Below are 21,521 nucleotides of genomic sequence, written 5' to 3'. Positions count from 1 at the left end.
GCTGTCATGTGCCTTTTACTGAGGAATGGCTTCTGTCTGGCCACTCTACCATAAACGCCTGATTGGTGGAGTGCTGCAGAGATGGTTGTCCTTCTGGAAGGTTCTCCCATCTCCGCACAGAAACTCTGTCAGAGGGACCATTGGGTTCTTGGTAACCTCCCTGACCAAGGACCTTCTCCCCTGATTGCTCATTTTGGCCGGGCGGCCAGCTCTAGGAAGAGTCTTGGTAGTTCCAAACTTCTTCCATTTAAGAACGGAGGCAACTGTGTTCTTGGGGACCTTCAAATGGGGCATACATCTTTTGGTACCTTTCCCCAGATCTGTGCCTCGACACAATCCTGTCTTGGAGCCCTACGGACAATTCCTTTGTCCTCATAGCTTGGTTTTTGCTCTGACATGCATAGTCAACTATAGGACCTTATATAGAGGTGTGTGCCAATCCAAATCATGTCCAATCAATTCAATTTACCAAAGGCGGACTCCAATCAAGCTGTATAAACATCAAGGATGATCAATGGAAACAGGATGAACCGGAGATCAATTTCCAAGTCTCAAAGCAAAAGGTCTGAATACTTATACATTTGCCAACATTACTAAAAACCTGTTTTCACTTTGTCATTATGGGATATTGTGTGTAGATTGATGAGGGTGAAAAATATATTTTTTAGAATAAGGCTGTAATGTAACAATGTGTGGAAAAGTCAAGGGGTCTGAATACTTTACAAAAGCACTGTATATGAAGGTAAATAAACAGCGAACTGTTTAGGAGTGGTCATTTGTGCTTTGGCAAAAATTGCTCTCAATTTAAATCAGTGGTATTCAAACCTTTTCAGCGCAGAGCCCATTTTTTGCGCCAGAATTTCTACCAACCCCACCCACTCAAACAAATAGCGTAATCAGTCCGTACTTAAAAATGTTGCATTAAAGCTGACTTAAGTGTTACATTTTGGAAATTATTTTCACTACATCAGGGATAGCGCGTAGAGACATTTAGGATTTCCAGCCTTCTTCATTGTGTAGGTAAAATGTTATTTTAATTAAAAACAGCATTTGAAGGGAACAACCAATGAGCAGCAGGTGCTTCTCAGGGTTGCTGCTAATCTTCCAATCAGGGATGTGGGTTTCTGGTCTACCTGTATACAAATTAGACCCCATTGCATTTCCCTCGCGTCCCCACTAGGGGGCGACTTCAAATACCACTGATTTAAATTAAAAGGGAAGGAATGAGATTTTTACATTTTTATTAGATGAGGGTTTCAACAATTCACTTTAGGCAAAGAAAAGGATAGTTATTTAGTAATAATATTTAATGTTTTAGTTTACTGAAAGGAAAACACTGGGGAACAGGACCTAGGTAATGAACAATGTGTATGCATGTTACGGGATAGGGCTTAACTGTGGCGTAGGGTTGGTAAAAGGGGGAGGGGAAAAAAATCACATCGATACATATACTCATCATCATCCCATTGTTTTACAAAGACAGTCCCCAAACTCATTCCCACCCACCCATAGAATAGCAACAATGATAAAATAAATGATACTTGGGAGTATTACAAACAAAATGCTAATAAACAATATATAATAAAATATAATACGAATTGTACAGTATTCTCCGGTTGTTCCCATTGACCTTTTCCATTCCTGACACCTAAGTCCCATTAATGTTTTCATATATATATATATATATATATATATATATATATATATATATATATATATATATATATATATATATATATATATATATATATATATATATATATATATATATATATATATATATATATATATATATATATATATGAATAGTTTACAGAAAAATGCTCTCATTCCATTCTGATCCATTTCAACCTATTCAGCTAGTCAGTTTTGCAAAATTTAACCGAATGTTTGAAAAGATACCTCCAGTTACACTAAGTGATTAATCAATTTGGTAAGTCAAGTTTCATAACAGGAGGGAATTCATTTACTTCCTTTTTCAGATAAATTGCTTCTTAGAATGGCTGGCCTGTCTTACCGGCCAATTTTTAGCTTCAGGCCAAACATCTGTATGAAAAATAATCTCTACAGGGAACAAAGAAAGAAAAAAACACATTGTACAGAACGAGACAAAGACTATACTGTTTAACTGTGAATAATGACAGAAAACATAAAACATCAGTACTTTTGGTACTCCACTCTTACTAGTATGCATTCATAATCCCAGCGCAAACACAGCTAACAAAAACGATACTGTGGTTGAAAGCATTTTAGAAGAGGTGCTACTCAAACACTCAGATCCAGAATACTCTCTCCCCTTTGGGGAAGCAAAGACCGGTGGATGGTGCTTTTGATGTGAGCCTTTAAAAGTCTCCTTACAAACATCTCTGCTATATTAAGGATTGTATGGGATGTAAGCCTGTTGCCCACATCTTTAAAACTTGCTAGTTCTTGCTTGTTTTTTAGTTTAAAAAAATCCTACACTAGAAAATAATTAGTGGCTGTATTCAGTCACCACTGTTGTTCTCCCAGGCAGGCCCCCCTGGCCCTCCTTTTCCGCTGTCTTCTCAACAACCTCTCTTGGGGACAAGTTCACTTTCAAGGCCCAGTTTCCACTACCTAACATAGATTGACCCTGGCATGCGACGCTGTGCCTCTCCAGGAGAGATCCATTCCAGAAGCGGGAGCGGCATTTGGGACATGAGAACCGCCCTTGGGAAAGGTGACGTCCACGATGAATGAGGGCTTTCCGTAACGTCCGAGAACGCTTTCCGCAGACCGAGCACTTCAGACGGGCTTGGTGGCCGTTATTTCTTGGAGGATGCCTCACAGAACGATGGAGCAAAAGTTTGGCCTGACTGGCGAATGTGGTGCTGGGGCAGTACTGGCATGGAAAACGTTTTATGGGGACTTCCATAGATGACAGCCCACTGACTTTAACCACACCTCCGCACCATTGTCTAACTCTATACCCTCCTCTCATCCTCAGGAGCTGGGCGAGCAGTTTCTTTTGCTTAAGCTTTTCATGCATTATTCCCTTTTTCCGCTTCATCACTTTGAGTCTCCTGCTCGTGGCCTTATTCAAGGCAACCCCTACTAGTTGCCCCCCTCTCATTATACTTTGATATTCAACCCTCCTTTTTTTCTCTCTTTTTCTCTTGCCACCAACCCATCCTTCTTGGGACTGGAACTGAAAAGGGCGGTGTTGACCTTGGGAGGATTGGTTTGGCATGTAGGAGCCTGACGGATAAGTTAAGGGGTGGCCTGATTCAAAAAGAGGGATGTACTGATCTGCTTGGGAAGGATGTTGGGTTCCACTAGCTGGTGGGATTGCTGACCCGGTGCGGCCCAATCCATGCTGCGATTGCCTGTGCCTGGACAAGCTGTTAGAATAAGCAAAGGCCTTCCCGCATACCTCACAGCAGAAATTCTTTTCACCCCTTATTCCACCACCATGGACAGTTTGTTGATGGGCTGTCAAGTGGAACTGATGGCGGAAGGATTTCCAGCACGTTGTGCATGTAAAGAGCTTCTGAGTGGGCTGAGGGGGCTGAGTGGATGAGCTAGACCCCTGAGACTTATCTTGAGGGTACGGATAATAAGATTGAGAGTTTGCTTGATTTCCATCTAGACTAATAACCCCTCCATGGCCTTTAGCTATTTTTCCTCCTGGTGTACCATCCAATTCCACTTTTGTGTGTAATTTTCCATGTCTCACCAAGCTCTGAGCGTAAGCAAACTCTTTACCACATAGGTCACATTTGTAGTTCTTCTGCCCAGAATGCACAGTGGAATGTTTAGTAAGATGGAAGTACTCTCGGAACTCTTTCCCACAAACATCACACCGGTGTGGCTTTTCACCTGTGTGAACACGGTCATGCCGACGTAGGGTCTCACGTCTCCTAAATCCTTTACCACAAACTCCGCATGAATATGGCCGTTCTCCCTCTCCACGACTTCTTCTTTGTCGAACTATGATTCCATCAGGTCCTGGTTCTCTCTTTTGCCGAGGCTTGCGGGGCTTTTTCGGTTTAGCATTCATCATCTGCTGGCTTGGATGGGTTAAAGGGATGGTAGAGCCACTTCCTGATCTGTAGGTCTTGTCGATTTCTGATGTAGATGATGGACCACCTGGTGAGACTCCCATATTCCCAAAGCCAAGTCCTCCAAGCAAACCTCCAATGATGTCTCTTCGCTCCTCTCCTCGACTCTCGCCAGTACTTATCTCGCAGGATGCAGCGGCAGCTGCAGCAATGGCAGACATGGCACTGCTAGTGACCTCATCCTCAGAGTCATCCAATAGAGATGAAAGAGGAAGATGAGGTTGCTGTTGATGGAGATGGTGTTGCTGTTGACTTTGAGGGTGTGGGTGTAAGGTAGGAGCCAGTGGTGCCTTTCTGAGTGTCTGGCTTGATATCCCACTGCCATGGGAGCTCTCTCCAGAATAACAAGATGGGTTAGCCTGCTGTCGTCGGTAGTCATCGACACTGTAGGATGGCTGGTATGATGGCCGGTTCCTTGAATAATCCGTGCCAAATTTGCTCGCGCCATCTCGTTGGTAATCACCTGTACCACTGCCTCCAGCCTCCATTCCAGTTTTTCTGCTACTCGCACTTGATGAGCTTTGATTTTCACCACTACCACTTGGTCTGGGCCGGGAATTCCTTCCAGGCTTTCCACAGGTGCCAGACGCAGCATGGTTTAGCAAAGAGGTACTCTCTCGGAAGCAGCGACCACAAGCAGGGCATCGGAAAGGCTTATCATCATGGATCTTCTCATGCCTGGTGAGGGACTCACGGCGGTTGAAAGACCGTTGACAGACACCACATGCAAATGGACGAGCCCCTGAATGGATAACACCATGCTGGAGGAGGTGCCCCCTTTTCTTGAATCCCTTTCCACATTCGGTGCAACAGAATGTTTTGTCTTCGCTTGAAGTGTCTGGCTTGGCATCTTCAGAAGTCAAACCATGACTACGGAGATGCCTGCGAAGGCTTGTAAGATGACTGAAAGTCTTTCCACATTCACCACAGTGGTAGATGGCTTCAGGGTCAGGTTGACAAGGCATGGAGGCCATGGGATTTAGGTTTTCAGGTTTAGGTAGCTGTGAATCATTAGCTACCAGCACAGAGGCCGTGGATGAAGAAGGGGCTGAGGAGGAAGAGGAGACCGTTGAGGAGGACTGTTGTGTTGAAGAGAGGACTGATGAATGGTTACCACCAAGACTGGTTATGGCTCCTCCTACAAGGCCCGGTTGAATGGTTGAATTTTGACTGTGTTCAGTGGAGCTGCTGTGGCAGTTACTACCACTGCTACTGCTGTGACTGGTGCCATCTGCTTTTCTCTGAGGAAGGTAGCCAGCCATAGCCTTCTTTCTCCTGCTACCACCACTTCCACCAGATCCACTGTCTCCTTTACCTTCATCTTTCGAAAGTGATAAATGGAGTGGTAGAGGGAGGGGCATACCGCTAGCCTCTTGTTGCATCAACGAAGCCAGCTGATTGGAGGAGAGAACTGGAATACCTTGGAAATCAAAGCCACCCAGAGACGACGGCTGAGGTGTTGGGTGAAGAGGATGGTGTGGGTGGGTATGGCTGTGAGAGTGAGATAAAGCATGGGGTGCCAATGGTTGCTGCTGCTGTTGAGGCTGGGGAGTGGAGTGACTATGACTGTGAGAGGAGTGAAGAGCTGGAGGTGGGGCAAGGGCTGAGCTCGAGTCACTAGCTCCTTGGCCCAAACCCAGGCCAAGATGATTATGACCCCCTTGTTGAACCAGAAACTGCTCCAGACTGCTGTTGGTCGGGACACCAGAAAGAAAGTACTGATTGGCGGCAAGCATGCAACTGAACTGCTGATGTAAGCTACGTGGATCAGACTGCCCAACGAGTGGTTGCCCTAGGGAGGACACTGCACTGCCAGGGTTGTTAGAGGCGGACGATGAGGCTGATGGGGAGGGCGAGGAGGAGGATGGTCCAGGTGATGCTTGGGGAACAGAGAGGCCAGGGTGTAAGGGTGGCGGTGGGGGAGCAGATGTAACCACTCCTCCAATAACACCAGATCCTCCACTGCTACTACCCCCAAAGTCAAAACGTCCCATTCCAGAGTGCAGCTGTTCCTGGGCTAGCGCTGCTTCTGCAGGGTGAAACGGACGTAAGAATTGTGGGTATCCTGCAGCAGAGCTCCCACTAACACTACTGCTCATCTTGCTGGATTTCCGTGAACTGTGTGAGGATGAGGACTGGCTCTGGTGTGATATTGGTGGAGGTGGGGCACTCATTTTGGCAAATATAGATGAAGAATCAGCAAAAGCATTACTTCTAGACCCCTGAAGAGACCCCAGACCGAGCCCAGAGAGAAGAGCCCCTGAGGACTCCCCCTGTTGTTGGTGCTGCTGCTGAAGCTGTTGCTGGTGCTGAAGTTGGACTTGCTGTTGGTGCTGGAACTGTCTTTCCAATCCAAGGCCTTTAAACTGGTGGGCTTGGTGTCCACTTAGCATATCTAGAATGTCCAAGGGGTACTTACTGAACTGGAACATCTCCCACTCACTGATGGGAGGTTGTTCCTGGGTCACTCGCCCTACTGTTGAAGCACAACAATATCCCACCAATAATAATCAATTATCAATAGCCACAGCTACTGGAAGTAATGCTTCATGAACAACTCTAGAATGACTCGCTGCTACCAATGTCTATCCCTGATCCCCTCTTATACAGATTAATGCCTACTGCTTGCACGTTACAACCAAGAAGAGCAGGTAAAAGGTCCATTTAAATAATAAATTATTTTCCTAATTTGGAATACAATGTATAAAACACAAAGTATAAATAGTATGCAGTCTACGTAGTGTTTTTAGATTCCTTCTATAGTTGTAGTCTATTTTTCACCAAAAATGTGAAGCTGTCAGCATCCAGCTGGGGAGATGAAGGATAAACAGGTGTTCCACTTCTTTGTCTGCCCGTTGATGTCACGATCTCGAAGACTGGGGAAAAACAGAAATAGGGATTAAGATAAATAGGCCGGGTGCTTGATAGCGCCTCATCCCCAGAGAATTTACCATGCATAATTTCTAATAATTTTCAGCTCCTATTGTTAGCATACATGACCACATATCGCTAGACAAAACTCTGGAGACCTTCATTTTCCAACTTAAGAATTGTTTGTTTGCATTTTGACATCTGTGCCTGTTGCATAGACCAAAGCAGAAACCAATCCTGTTAAAGGTGCATTTGGTAATATAACCAACTGCAGGTACTAAAGGATTACAATCATTTACTTTATTGAAACACAAAAGGGCCTACATTTTCAGGTCAGAATCAGACAATGATTTGAAAGAGCAAAAAACAGGACAATGGCCCCTGAGAACCAAAGTTGCTTGTCCGCAGGGTCCTTCCATTTGATTTCAATCACTTTTTGACCTCAACCCTTTTGATATGAACAAAGCTTTCTATACATATTTGCCTATGGTAGAAGCAGGTTTAGAATTTTAGAAATCAGCCTTTCAGGCCTCTCAAGTGGCACAGCTGTCTAAGGCACTGCATTGGAGTGCTAAGACGCCACTACAGCCTGGGGTTCAATCCCAGGCTATGAAACAGCCGACTATGACCGGGAGCCCCATAGGACCGTGCTCAATTGGCCCAGCGTTGTTCGGGTTAACAGAGGGTTTGGCAGGGGAGATTTCCTTGGCTCATCAATTTCTAGCGACTCCTTGTGGCGGGCCAGGCGACTGCAAGTTGACTTTGTCCGTCAGTTGAACGTCGTCTCCTCCAAAACATTGGTGCGGCTGGCTTCCGGGTTAAGCGAGCAGTGTATTAACAAGCAGCGCGGCTTGGCGGGACATCTTTCGGAGGACGCATGACTTGACCTTTGCCTCGCCAGAGCCCATTGGGGAGATGCTGTGATGAGACAAATCGTAACTACCAATTGGATATCACAAAATCGAGGAGAAAAGGGGATAAAATTACAAAGAACATTTTATTATATACAGCACCAGTCAAAAGTTTGGACACCTACTCATTCAAGGATTTCTCTTCATTTTTACTATGTTCTACGATGTAGAATAATAGAGAAGACATTCAAACTATGAAATAACACATTCTAATCATGTAGTACTCCCCCAAAAAGTGTTTAACAAATCCAAATATATTTTATATATTTCAGATTCTTCAAAGTAGCCACCCTTTGCCTTGACAGCTTTGCACACAATTTGGCATTCTCTTAACCAGCTTCATGAGGATGTCACCTGGAACGCATCTCAATTAACAGGTGTGCCTGGCAATTGCGGAATTTCTTTCCTTCTAAATGCGTTTGAGCCAATCAGTTGTATCATGACAAGGTAGGGTGGTATACAGAAGATATCCCTATTTGGTAAAAGACCAAGTCCATATTATGGCAAGAACAGCTCAAATAAGCAAAGAGGAACAACAGTCCATCATTACTTTAAGACAAGAAGGTCAGTCAGTCAATGCAGAACATTTCAAAAACGTAGAAAATTTCTACAAGTGCAGTCGCAAAAACCCATCAAGCACTATGATGAAAATGGCTCTCATGAGGACCGCCACAGGAAAGGAAGACCCAGATTTAGCTCTGCTGCAGAGGATAATGTTCATTAGCGTTAACTGCACCTCAGATTGCAGCCCAAAGAAACTCTTCAGAGTTCAAGTAACAGACTAGAGGTCGACTGAGTATGATTTTTCAACGCCGATGCCGATTATTGGAGGACAAAAAAAAAAGCCGATACCGATTTAAAAAATGTAAAATATATTTTTTGAAATAAGATGATCGGCCATTTAAAAAAAAATAAAAAATGTGTTCATTCAGTACGGTTGTAACTGTTTGTTTATACACACACACACACACACACACACACACACACACACACACACACACACACACACAAAAATATATATATATATACACTGCTCAAAAAAATAAAGGGAACACTTAAACAACACAATGTAACTCCAAGTCAATCACACTTCTGTGAAATCAAACTGTCCACTTAGGAAGCACCACTGATTGACAATACATTTCACATGCTGTTGTGCAAATGGAATAGACAACAGGTGGAAATTATAGGCAATTAGCAAGACATCCCCCAATAAAGGAGTGGTTCTGCAGGTGGTGTCCACAGACCACTTCTCAGTTCCTATGCTTCCTGGCTGATGTTTTGGTCACTTTTGAATGCTGGCGGTGCTTTCACTCTAGTGGTAGCATGAGACGGAGTCTACAACCCACACAAGTGGCTCAGGTAGTGCAGCTCATCCAGGATGGCACATCAATGCGAGCTGTGGCAAGAAGGTTTGCTGTGTCTGTCAGTGTAGTGTCCAGAGCATGTAGGCGCTACCAGGAGACAGGCCAGTACATCAGGAGACGTGGAGGAGGCCGTAGGAGGGCAACAACCCAGCAGCAGGACTGCTACCTCCGCCTTTGTGCAAGGAGGAGCACTGCCAGAGCCCTACAAAATGACCTCCAGCAGGCCACAAATGTGCATGTGTCTGCTCAAACGGTCAGAAACAGACTCCATGAGGGTGGTACGAGGGCCCGACGTCCACAGGTGGGGGTTGTGCTTACAGCCCAACACCGTGCAGGACGTTTGGCATTTGCCAGAGAACACCAAGATTGGCAAATTCGCCACTGGCGCCCTGTGCTCTTCACAGATGAAAGCAGGTTCACACTGAGCACATGTGACAGACGTGACAGAGTCTGGAGATGCCGTGGAGAACGTTCTGCTGCCTGCAACATCCTCCAGCATGACCGGTTTGGCGGTGGGTCAGTCATGGCGGTGGGTCAGCCCTCCATGTGCTCGCCAGAGGTAGCCTGACTGCCATTAGGTACCGAGATGAGATCCTCAGACCCCTTGTGAAACCATATGCTGGTGCGGTTGGCCCTGGGTTCCTCCTAATGCAAGACAATGCTAGACCTCATGTGGCTGGAGTGTGTCAGCAGTTCCTGCAAGAGGAAGGCATTGGTGCTATGGACTGGCCCGCCCGTTCCCCAGACCTGAATCCAATTGTGCACATCTGGGACATCATGTCTCGCTCCATCCACCAACGCCACGTTGCACCACAGACTGTCCAGGAGTTGGCGGATGCTTTAGTCCAAGTCTGGGAGGAGATCCCTCAGGAGACCATCTGACACCTCATCAGGAGCATGCCCAGGCATTGTAGGGAGGTCATACAGGCACGTGGAGGCCACACACACTACTGAGCCTCATTTTGACTTGTTTTAAGGACATTACATCAAAGTTGGATCAGCCTGTAGTGTGGTTTTCCACTTTAATTTTGAGTGTGACTCCAAATCCAGACCTCCATGGGTTGATAAATTGGATTTCCATTGATTATTTTTGTGTGATTTTGTTGTCAGCACATTCAACTATGTAAAGAAAAAAGTATTTAATAAGATTATTTCATTCATTCAGATCTAGGATGTGTTATTTTAGTGTTCCCTTTATTTTTTTGAGCAGTGTATATTTAGAGGTCGACCGATTATGAATTTTCACCGCCGGTACCGATTATTGGAGGCCCAGAAAAACCCAATGCCGATTAATCTGCCGATTTGTTTTATTTATTTGTAATAATGACAATTACAACAATACTGAATGAACACTTAATATAATACATCAATATAATCAATTTAGCCTTAAATAAATAATGAAACATGTTCAATTTGGTTTAAATAATGCAAAAACAAAGTGTTGGAGAAGAAAGTAAAAGTGCAATATGTGCCATGTAAAAAAGCTAACGTTTAAGTTCCTTGCTCAGAAAATGAGAAAGCTGGTGGTTCCTTTTAACATGAGTCTTCAATATTCCCAGGTAAGAAGTTTTAGGTTGTAGTTATTAGAGGAATTATAGGACTATTTCTCTCTTTACCATTTGTATTTCATATACCTTTGACTATTAGATGTTCTTATAGGCACTTCAGTATTGCCAGTGTAACAGTATAGCTTCCGTCCCTCTCCTCGCCCCTACCTGGGCTCGAACCAAGAACACATCAACAACAGCCACCCTCGAAGCATCGTTACCCATCGCTCCACAAAAGCCGCGGCCCTTGCAGAGCAAGGGGAACAACTACTCCAAGTCTCAGAGCGAGTTACGTTTGAAACGCTATTAGCGCGCACCCTGCTAACTAGCTAGCCATTTCACATCGGTTATACCAACCTAATCTCAGGAGTTGATAGGCTTGAAGTCATAAACAGCTCAATGCTTGAAGCACAGCGAACAGCTGCTGGCAAACACACGAAAGTGCTGTTTGAATGAATGCTTACGAGCCTGCTGCTGCCTACCATCGCTCAGTCAGACTGCTCTATCAAATCATAGACTTAATTATAACATAATAACACAAAGAAATACGAGCCATTGGTCATTAATATGGTCGAATCAGGAAACTATCATTTAGAAAACAAACCTTTTATTCTTTCAGTGAAATACGGAACCGTTCCGTATTTTATCTAACAGGTGGCATCCCTAAGTCTAAATATTGCTGTTACATTGTACAACCTTTAATGTTATGTCATAATTATGTACAATTCTGGCAAATTTATTACAGTCTTTGTTAGGAATAAATGGACTTCACAGTTCGCAACGAGCCAGGCGGCCCAAGCTGCTGCATATACCCTGCATCTGCTTGCACGGAGCGCAAGAGAAGTGACAATTTCCCTAGTTATAAGAAATTCATGTTAGCAGGCAATATTAACTAAATATGCAGGTTTAAAAATATATACTTGTGTATTGATTTTAAAGAAAGGCATTGATGTTTATGGTTAGGTACACATTGGTGCAACGAGTGCTTTTTTCGCGAATGCGCTTGTTAAATCAACACCCGTTTGGCGAAGTAGACTGATTCGATGAGAAATTAATAGGCACCGCATCGATATGCAACGCAGGACACGCTAGATAACCTAGTAATATCATCAACCATGTGCAGTGATAATAGTGATTATGTTAAGATTGATTGTTTTTTTATAAGATAAGTTTAATGCTAGCTAGCAACTTACCTTGGCTTCTTACTGCCCTTGCGTAACAGGTAGTCAGCCTGCCACGCAGGCTCGTCGTGGAGTGCAATGTAAGGCAGGTGGTTAGAGCGTTGGACTCGTAACCGGAAGGTTGCAAATACGAATCCCTGAGCTGACAAGGTAAAAAGCTGTCGTTCTGCCCCTGAACAAGGCAGTTAACCCACCGTTCCTAGGCCGTCATTGAAAATAAGAATGTGTTCTTAACTGACTTGCCTAGTTAAATAAAAGGTGTAAAAAAAATTATATACAAAAATATCTATATATATAAATAAAAAAAAAATAAAAAAACGGCCACAATCGGTGTACCGATTACAGATTGTTATGAAAACTTAAAATCGGTCGATCTCTAATATATATGACAATTACATCAATACTGAATGAATAATGAACACTTATTTTAACTTAATAGAATACATAAATAAAATCTATTTAGTCTCATAAATAATGAAACATGCTCAATTTGGTTTAAATAATGCAAAAACACAGTGTTGGAGAATTACCGTAATATCCGGACTATTAAGCGCACCGGAATATAAGCCGCACCCACTGAATTAAAAAATATATATATTATTTTGAACATAAATAAGCCGCACATGTCTATAAGCCGCAGGTGCCTACCGGTACATTGAAACAAATGAACTTTACACAGGCTTTAACGAAACACGGCTTGTAAAAAAAAAAAAAATCCTCACGCTGCTGTTTCCAACATCTTATCGACTCATTAAGACCAAGCTCCTGTGCAGCAGCTCTATTTCCTTTTCCAACAGCCAGATCAATCGCCTTCAACTTGGAAGCTGCATCATATGCATTTCTCCGTGTCTTTGCCATGATGAGGGTGACAAAATGACTACCGTAATCAGAATGATGGGAAGTTTGAGAGCGCTCGATTTAATCTAAACCAAAAAGTTGTTTGACCGTAACCCGTTCGGGCAATTTCATTGGTCTAATGAAAGCTTCATGCCGCCAAAAAACTGAGCACGTCACAGAATGTGTTTTTTGGAAGAAAAAAAATTTAAAGAGGGAAAAATCCATATATTAGCCGCGTCATTGTTTAAGCCGCGAGGTTCAAAACTGGGAAAAAAGTTGCGGCTTATAGTCCGGAATTTACGGTAAGTAAAAGTGCAATATGTGGCATGTAAAAAAACTACCGTTTAAGTTCCTTGCTCAGAACATGAGAACATATGAAAGCTGGTGGTTCAATATTCCCAGTTCTTCAATATTCCAAGTTAAGAAGTTTTAGGTTGTAGTTATTATAGGAATTATGACACGTCGACTATTTCTCTCTATACCATTTGTATTTCATACACCTTTGACTATTGGATGTTCTAATAGGCACTTTAGTATTGCCAGCTTAATCTCAGGAGTTGATAGGCTTGAAGTCAAACAGCGCTGTGAATCAAGCATTGCTAAAACATGCTGGCATACGCAGGAAAGTTTGAATGAATCCTTACGAGCCTGCTGCTGCCTACCACCTCCCAGTCAGACTGCTCAATCAAATATCAAACCATAGGCTTAATTATAATATAATAAACACAGAAATACGAGACGTTGGTCATTAATATGGTTAAATCCGGAAGCTATAATATGGAAAACGAAACGTTTATTCTTTCAGTGAAATACGGAACCATTCCGTATTTTATCGAACGGGTGGCAACCCTAAGTCTAAATATTGATGTTACATTGCGCAACTTTCAATGTTATGTCATAATTATGTCAAATTCTGGCAAATTAGTTCGCAACGAGCCAGGCGGTCCAAATTGTTGCATATACCCTGACTCTGCGTGCAATGAACGCAAGAGAAGTGACAATTTCCCTAGTTAATACTGCCTGTTAACATTAATTTATTTTAACTCAATATGCAGGTTTAAAAATATACACTTCTGTGTATTGATTTTAAGAAAGGCACTAATGTTTATGATTAGGTACATTCGTGCAACGATTGTGCTTAATTCACTAATGTTCTTTTGTTAAATAAATCACCCGTTTGGCGAAGTAGGCTGTGATTCGATGATAATCAATGTGGTGCCTGTTAATTTATATGCAACGCAGGACAAGCTAGTTAACCTAGTAATATCATCAACCATGTGCAGTTAACTCATGATTATGTGAAGATTGATTGTTTTTTTTAAGATAAGTTTAATGCTAGCTAACAACATACCTTTGGCTCCTTGATGCACTCACGTAACAGGTGGTCAGCCTGACACACAGTTTCCTCGTGGAATGCAACGTAATTGGCCATAAACGGCCTCCAAAAATGCAGATTACGATTGTTATGAAATCGTCCTTAATTAAAATTAGGCCTTCATGGTTGAATTGCTGCAAAGAAACAACTACTAAAGAACACCAATAAGAAGAGACTTGCTTGGGCCAAGAAACGAGCAAGGAACATTAGACTGGTGGAAATCTGTCCTTCGGTCTGATGAGTCCAAATTGGAGATTTTTGAATTCAATCGCCGTGTCAGCATTCTGCAACAATACGCAATCCCGTCTGGTTTGCGCTTAGTGGGACTACCATTTGTTTATCAACAGGACAATGACCAAAAACAGACCTCCAGGCTGTGTAAGGGCTATTTGACCAAAGAGGGTGATGGAGTGCTGCATCAGATGACCTGGCATCCACAATCACCCGACCTCAACACAATTGAGATGGTTTGGAATGAGTTGGACCACATAGTGAAGGAAAAGCAGCCAACAAGTGCTCAACATTTGTGGGAACTCCTTCAAGTCTGTTGGAAAATAATTCCTCATGAAGCTGGTTGAGAGAATGCCAAGAGTGTGCAAAGCTGTCAAGGCAAAGGGTGGCTACTTTGAAGAATCTAACATCTAAAATATATTTTGATTTGTTTGACCTTTTTGGATACTACATGATTCCATGTGTGTTATTACATAGTTTTGATGTCTTCACTATCATTCTAAAATGTAGAAAATAGTAAAAATTAAGAAAAACCCTTGAATGAGTAGGTGTCCAAACTTTTGACTGGTACCACACACACACACACACACACACACACACACACACACACACACACACACACACACACACACACACACACACACACACACACACACACACACACACACACACACACACACACACACACACACACACACACACACACACACACACAATATGCATTTAAACCCATTTCACCGGCATTTTATATTTGTAAGTCATCAATAGCGATCAGGGCGTGCAACTATAGTTTTACTTCACGCAAAATAAATGAATGGTACCCATTAGATTGCAAGTCTATTTGGCTTGCACTATGTCAAAGACATCAGAATATGCTAGAGCCCAATTGCACCCTTTGACTCATTTCTCAAAGGAAAACTCAGCTGGGTCGTTCCATACAATTTCAACCAATTTCTGACTGCACCCCTTTTGAGTTTAACAAAATCTCTCATACATGGTGGAAATGGTCAGAACGTGACTTTTTGGAACCTTTTTTGACAAACCATTCAGGAGATGCTCAAAGTTGACCCATTTTCAATACCCCACCCTACCATGAGACATCCATGTCTTTATCACTGAAAATTATAAACGATTGAGATAAATACCATTTGAAATCTTACAAAACAGGGTTGTCAATATTCTGATTAAAAAAAGTTAATAAAAAAATAGACTAAGTTAAAGTTATATAAAAATATAAACGCAACAATTTCAGCGATTTTACTTAGTAACAGTAAATCTGTCAATTGAAATAAATTCATTGGGCCCTAATCTATGGATTTCATAGGGACGCACCGGCCAAACCTGGGCCTGGAAGTCTTGGAACTTTTATTGGTCTATTAACTCATTTACCGCCCGGTAATGTCCCCACGCAGGCCAGAACTCCATACCACCACAACAGGCAGAAATTTCAGGCAGTCGTTTTAAACAGCTCTTACACTAAAAGGGCATTATCAACTCAAATTGGCAACATATTTGCGTGTGAATAAAACATTTATGCGCATTTTCCCTTCAGTGGTGTTTACGTCAAACTGACTTGTTGCATAGAAAAATCTGTGCGTACTGCCCACCCATTTTTTTTTTCATGTACAGAATAAAAATCTAAAGTTCAATGTGTTTCTGTTGCATTTTCAACTCTACCGATAGCTGTCACAAAAACAGTTACGTTGAAATAGCAAATGTGCCTACTCTGGTCTTGGCACATGCACTCTAGCCCAGGGTTTCCCAAACTCGGTCCTGGGGCCCCCACTGGGTGCATTACCAAAACGGCAGTCAAGCATCAGTCATGTCACCAGAATAAGACCCTCAATATTTATTGGAAAGCATCGTCAAGCTCATAGCGTGCACTTTCACCACCCTGTGAAGTTCATAACTTACTTCATCTGTAGCCTAATAAACTGCATGGTTTCACGAGTCGTAGTGGGAGGACCACACACACCATATCGTCGCGTGACTCCAAGTTTGCTTCGATATGATGGTAATTAAATCAGCATTTGTGCATTAAAGGCATTTCCACCGACATTTATCACATAATCCATTTGACCGACACAAACATCCCACCATGTCGAATGAAAAAGTACCTATCTGTATTTATAATATTGTACCGAAACTTCCTGTTTGTCACACCAATCTACTTTATTTTTTATTTTATTTTATTTTTTAAATAGGGTGCGCATGAAAACGTGGTTATTTTCACAATATTATTCCAACCTCAGTGTGGAAATATAAAACACACAGAAACCACATTTGACTGCAATGGGCCTTTAATTTTTTAACAATGGACATTCCCACTCAAGTCAACCATCTTCGTAGTACCATTTGAAAGTTTAAAATGTAAACTATTTTCTTGTATTTTTTACATTTATCAGCAAAAGCATGAGAGCAACCATTCTAGACAGTATGCTGTGTCTCAAACGATCGCAGGCACAACAAATACCTCAGATGTAAAATAGGGTACAAGCCAAAATGTGTTTTTCAATTCTGGTCCTTGGAGCCCACAGAGGGGACACATCTTTGTTCTAGCCCATCACTAATTCAATTAACCACCAAGCCCTTGATTAGCCTAATTGAGCTAAGGGCAAAGTCACCTAGAAATATATTCTGGGGAAACACTAGTGTGGTCAAAATAATCTTTCACCTCCTTTACCTTTTTTCCAGGTGACTTTCCTGACTTGGTTAGAGACATGGGTAAGTGGAGAATGCCACAGGTACATACCCACCTCACAAAGAATATTCATAGGCTACATTTCAATATGGTAACACCAGCGGTGTGTTCAGCGGGACGCAATGTTTTGGAACGGTGGGATAAAAATGTGCTACGTTGAACCGACGTGAAATAAGGAATCACGTCAGCTCTACTCATGGAATTTCAATCTGCAATGTTCAAGAACGTTTTGCAACTGAACATGGCCCTGGGCTACACCTAACCTTCAGTGTCTTAACTTCTTTGGGATAGGGAGCAGTATTTTCATGGCCGGATTAAAAAACGTACCCGATTTAATCTGGTTACTACTCCTGCCCAGAAACTAGAATATGCATATAATTAGTAGATTTGGATAGAAAACACTTGAAAGTTTCTAAAACTGTTTGAATGGTGTCTGCGAGTATAACAGAACTCATATGGCAGGCCAAAACCTGAGAAGATTCCATACAGGAAGTACCCTGTTTGACAATTTGTTGTCCTTCTGTTGCATCTCTATCGAAAATACAGCATCTGTGCTGTAACGTGACATTTTCTAAGGCTTCCATTGGCTCTCTAAAGCCGCCAGAAAGTGGGGTGTCTGCTGTCTCTGGGCAAAGAACAGCAGCAGAATTTGTAAGTGGTCAGCCTGGGGACAGTGAGACTGGAGATGCGCGGTCACGAGACTACTCCATTTTTTTCTTTCAGCCTTTGAATGAATACAGCGTTGCCCGGTTGGAATATTACCGCTATTTTACGAGAAAAATAGCATAAAAATTGATTTTAAACAGCGTTTGACATGCTTCGAAATACGGTAATGGAATATTTTGAAAATTTTTGTCATGAAATGTGCTCGCACGTCACCCTTCGGATAGTGACCTGAACGCACAAACAAAACAGAGCTATTTGAATATAACTATGGATTATTTGGAAGCAAAACAACATTTGTTGTTGAAGTAGAAGTCCTGGGAGTGCATTCTGACGAAGAACAGCAAAGGTAATCCAATTTTTCTAATAGTAATTCTGAGTTTAGGTTGTCCCAAACTCGGTGGGTGTCAAAATAGCTAGCCGTGATGGCCGAGCTATGTACTCAGAATATTGCAAAATGTGCTTTCGCTGAAAAGCTATTTTAAAATCTGACACCGCGATTGCATAAAGGAGTTCGGTATCTATAATTCTTAAAATAACTTATGTATTTTGTGAACGTTTATCGTGAGTAATTTAGTAAATTCACCGGAAGTTTTCGGTGGGTATGTTAGTTCTGAACATCACATGCTAATGTAAAAAGCTGGTTTTTGATATGAATATGAACTTGATTGTTATACAATACATGCATGTTTTGTTCAATGTCCTAGGAGTGTCATCTGACGAAGATCAAAGGTTAGTGCTGCATTTAGCTGTGGTTTGGGTTTATGTGACATATATGCTTGCTTGGAAAATGGCTGTGTGATTATTTGTGTCTATGTACTCTCATAACATTATCTAATGTTTTGCTTTTGCTGTAAAGCCTTTTTTGAAATCGGACAATGTGGTTAGATTAACGAGAGTCTTGTCTTTAAAATGGTGTAAAATAGTTGATTGTTTGAGAAAATTGAATTGTGGTATTTTAGTTGGTTTTGTATTTCGCGCCCCGCTAGCGGAACGTCTGTCCTCAACAGGTTAAAGTAAATCTCACAGGAACCCCAGGGTAAAACTTCTGCTAGAGTACAACAATGAATTCACTGTGTCCTTCCCCATAACAATAGACACAAAAACAGTTTACCGTCTTGTGGGTAATTTTCAATGACCTTTCTTATAGGGCGATAAGCTCACCCAACCTATTGTTATCAAACAAGTTATGAGTTATAATAGCCAAGAAAATACAATGATGACACATATAACCTAACAGAAGTTGGTACAACTGTCTTATGTTATAATAACCAAACAAGTAGCCTACTCCATAGATTATTTGTATTGTCATATGAAACTTTAAACAAATGTAGGCCATTTACTCTAAATAAAGTCTAAAATATTAATGTTGTTGTTCTCATGGAATGACATTGCTTGAGCACTACAATAAGGCCTATATCATAGACATTAAGTGTTACCAGTAACGTTATGTATGGGTCAGATTTTCTGTTCTCAATCATTTACTCTTTTTTCAGGAGGGCACTTTGATAGAATGCACAAATTGCAGATGTAGGCTATGCACTAAAGCCTCAAAGGCAAAGAAAATTAAATGTATTTAACTAGTTATGACATTCTCTACGATTGAACTTTAAAGTCTGAAATACCAAGAAGGCAATCAAATAGGCCTAAACAGAATGCAGCTTGGGCCTTGGTCAAATCAACGTTTATTGGTCGCGTACACAGATTTGCAGGTGTTATAGCAGGTGCAGCGAAATGCTTATGTTACTAGCTCCAACATTGCAGTAGAATGTCTCGCAAATGCAACCCAACTAAAAACATAACAAAAAGTATATATATTAGCGAGAATCGAGAATATACATACGTGACATAACTTGTGCAAAGTTTAGCAAAAAAAAAATATTGGCATGCAAAGCATTTCATTTTATGATAACATACTGTGAATCATTATGCATTGCAAATTGACAAAACTAAGGATTAGCTAACACGGCCATATCTAGACCTGTACCTGATAAGTGTTAATTGCTTACTGTTCAGATATTTGCAAACATAATAGGTTTTCACACATTTTTAGGTCAATACAATCCTTTGTAAATTATCAGTGACGTTCCCAGTATTTCCTAATAATTCCTGCTGGTCTGTGAAGACCTTGCTTGCCCCACTACAACGTTGTAACGCAGCTACCATTCGAACAATATATTTTAAAACATCTTACCAACAGGTTTGGTGGAATGTATATGGTCTGGAGACTGGTGTCGCGCATTCTTCTTGAATGAAGATCAAAAGGGGGGAACAGGTAGAAACGAATGGGTCTACTTCCATTGATCTTCAGGTAGGTAGCTAACTAGACTAACTTGAAAAAAAGAAGAAATTGCAGGTGGTGGCAAAAATTAAAAAATTTGCAGTTCGTCATTCGCCAGCTAACGTAAGCAGGCTAACGTTACCTTTTTTTGTTTTGTTTTTTATAGGCGGCTGCCTACAGTTTTCAACCAAAGTAACAAGAAAAAGTTATTTGGATTTGAATACAGGAGTCTTCCAATCATGTCGTTGTTAGCTAGTTAGCTAATAATTTAGAATCTCGTATGAACGCCTGGTTGCATAGGTAGCTGATCCTAAGCTAACCTAGCCACAAAGATAATAACTAGGTTGATAGCTGTCGTTTTAGCTAACATTATATCTAGCATTCAAATCCCCTGCCAAAATGGTTAAAGAAAAAAATATATAATAAAAAGTGCGCGGGAAATGCCGTGATAACTACAACGGCCTCCTTTTTTTTATGTCAGATTGCCATTTTTCTTCATCCAGGGAAAAATATTTTCAAAGGCCTGCCTCTCCATCGGCCCAGGAGGGCTATTTTCGACTCGTTGTTAACAAAAACTATTTCCGCTGGGTTGGCCTGCTAATTCAGATATGTTTCTTATTTGAAGCAGATGCTTGAATCGTTAACTCTTCCAAATGAGCCCTTTCTGGAGTTTTTGTCGTATTTTCATTATTTTTCTTCGGTCAAATATTTTCCGCCCCGTGTCAATTTTATGTGTACCCGTCTAGGGGCTACGGCTGCTAATGTTCTTCTCCTTAAAATGGTAGCTTCCGGTCTGTATTCTATTTCCGGGTAGTGTCACAGGTTAAGAAGTCCGACCAGCTGTATCTGGTTGTGCGTGTATAACTCAACCAATCTATGTATGGCCATTCCATGGCATTGACAAATACATAATTAAATGCATTTATTTAGTTGAATTATGCATTAGAAAAAAGCAACTTTATATTCAAATACATTTTTAGTCTAGGAAATAGAGTGAATACATTTTTTAAAGGAAATATTGCCAGATTAGTTTCCATGTGTGCTCATACTGACATCATTCATACTGAATCCACAAGGGTGACAACGGGAAAAAAGATCAAATGACTTCATGTTTTGGTATAAGAAAGGTTGAGAGAACAATATCAAAGTGGCTCACATATTACTAGACACTTAACAGATGTGCATCACATATGTGAGGTAAAGCAATTAGAAATAATTAGTTCAGAGCATTTGGCCCAGAGAGTTTTATATTCCTGGAATTTTAAGTAAACGAGTAGAGTGTAATTATAGGGCCATTTTCAGAATTTACAGCCAGTTTAAATACTTTAAAGGCACAATCCAACCCTGCCACTTGATTTGCTATAGCGCTGAGGGATGGGGCTGGATAAATGAAACCACTGTCAAATTCAAGGAGATATGGATGCAAGCTTTTACAGTCCATGAAATCGACATATTTTTAAGCAATACATGTTTG

The 21,521-nt window shown here is 41.5% G+C and overlaps 1 protein-coding gene across 1 annotated transcript; it reads right to left on the bottom strand.

Annotated features, from left to right (window-relative positions):
* Nucleotides 1–1,769: 1,769 nt before the first annotated feature.
* LOC106570005 (uncharacterized) lies at nt 1,770–20,850 on the bottom strand. The gene is made up of 2 exons (XM_014141849.3): nt 19,961–20,850; nt 1,770–6,958 (listed from the first exon to the last, which is right to left on the bottom strand). Exon 2 carries the CDS (start codon nt 6,512–6,514, stop codon nt 2,474–2,476), a length of 4,041 nt encoding a protein of 1,346 aa, XP_013997324.1. The 5' UTR covers nt 6,515–6,958; nt 19,961–20,850; the 3' UTR covers nt 1,770–2,473.
* Between the last annotated feature and the right edge of the window lie 671 nt (nt 20,851–21,521).

This window comes from Salmo salar, chromosome 14 (genome assembly GCF_965601325.2).
Source record: "Salmo salar chromosome 14, fSalSal1, whole genome shotgun sequence".
Lineage (NCBI taxonomy): Eukaryota > Metazoa > Chordata > Actinopteri > Salmoniformes > Salmonidae > Salmo > Salmo salar.
The sequence above is the reverse complement of the archived record's forward strand: the minus strand, read 5'-3'. Positions and strand labels throughout refer to the sequence as shown.

Coding starts and splice junctions, on each gene's coding strand:
- LOC106570005 (XM_014141849.3), bottom strand. CDS start 6,514: ATGTTCCAGTTCAGTAAGTACCCCTTGGACATTCTAGATATGCTAAGT.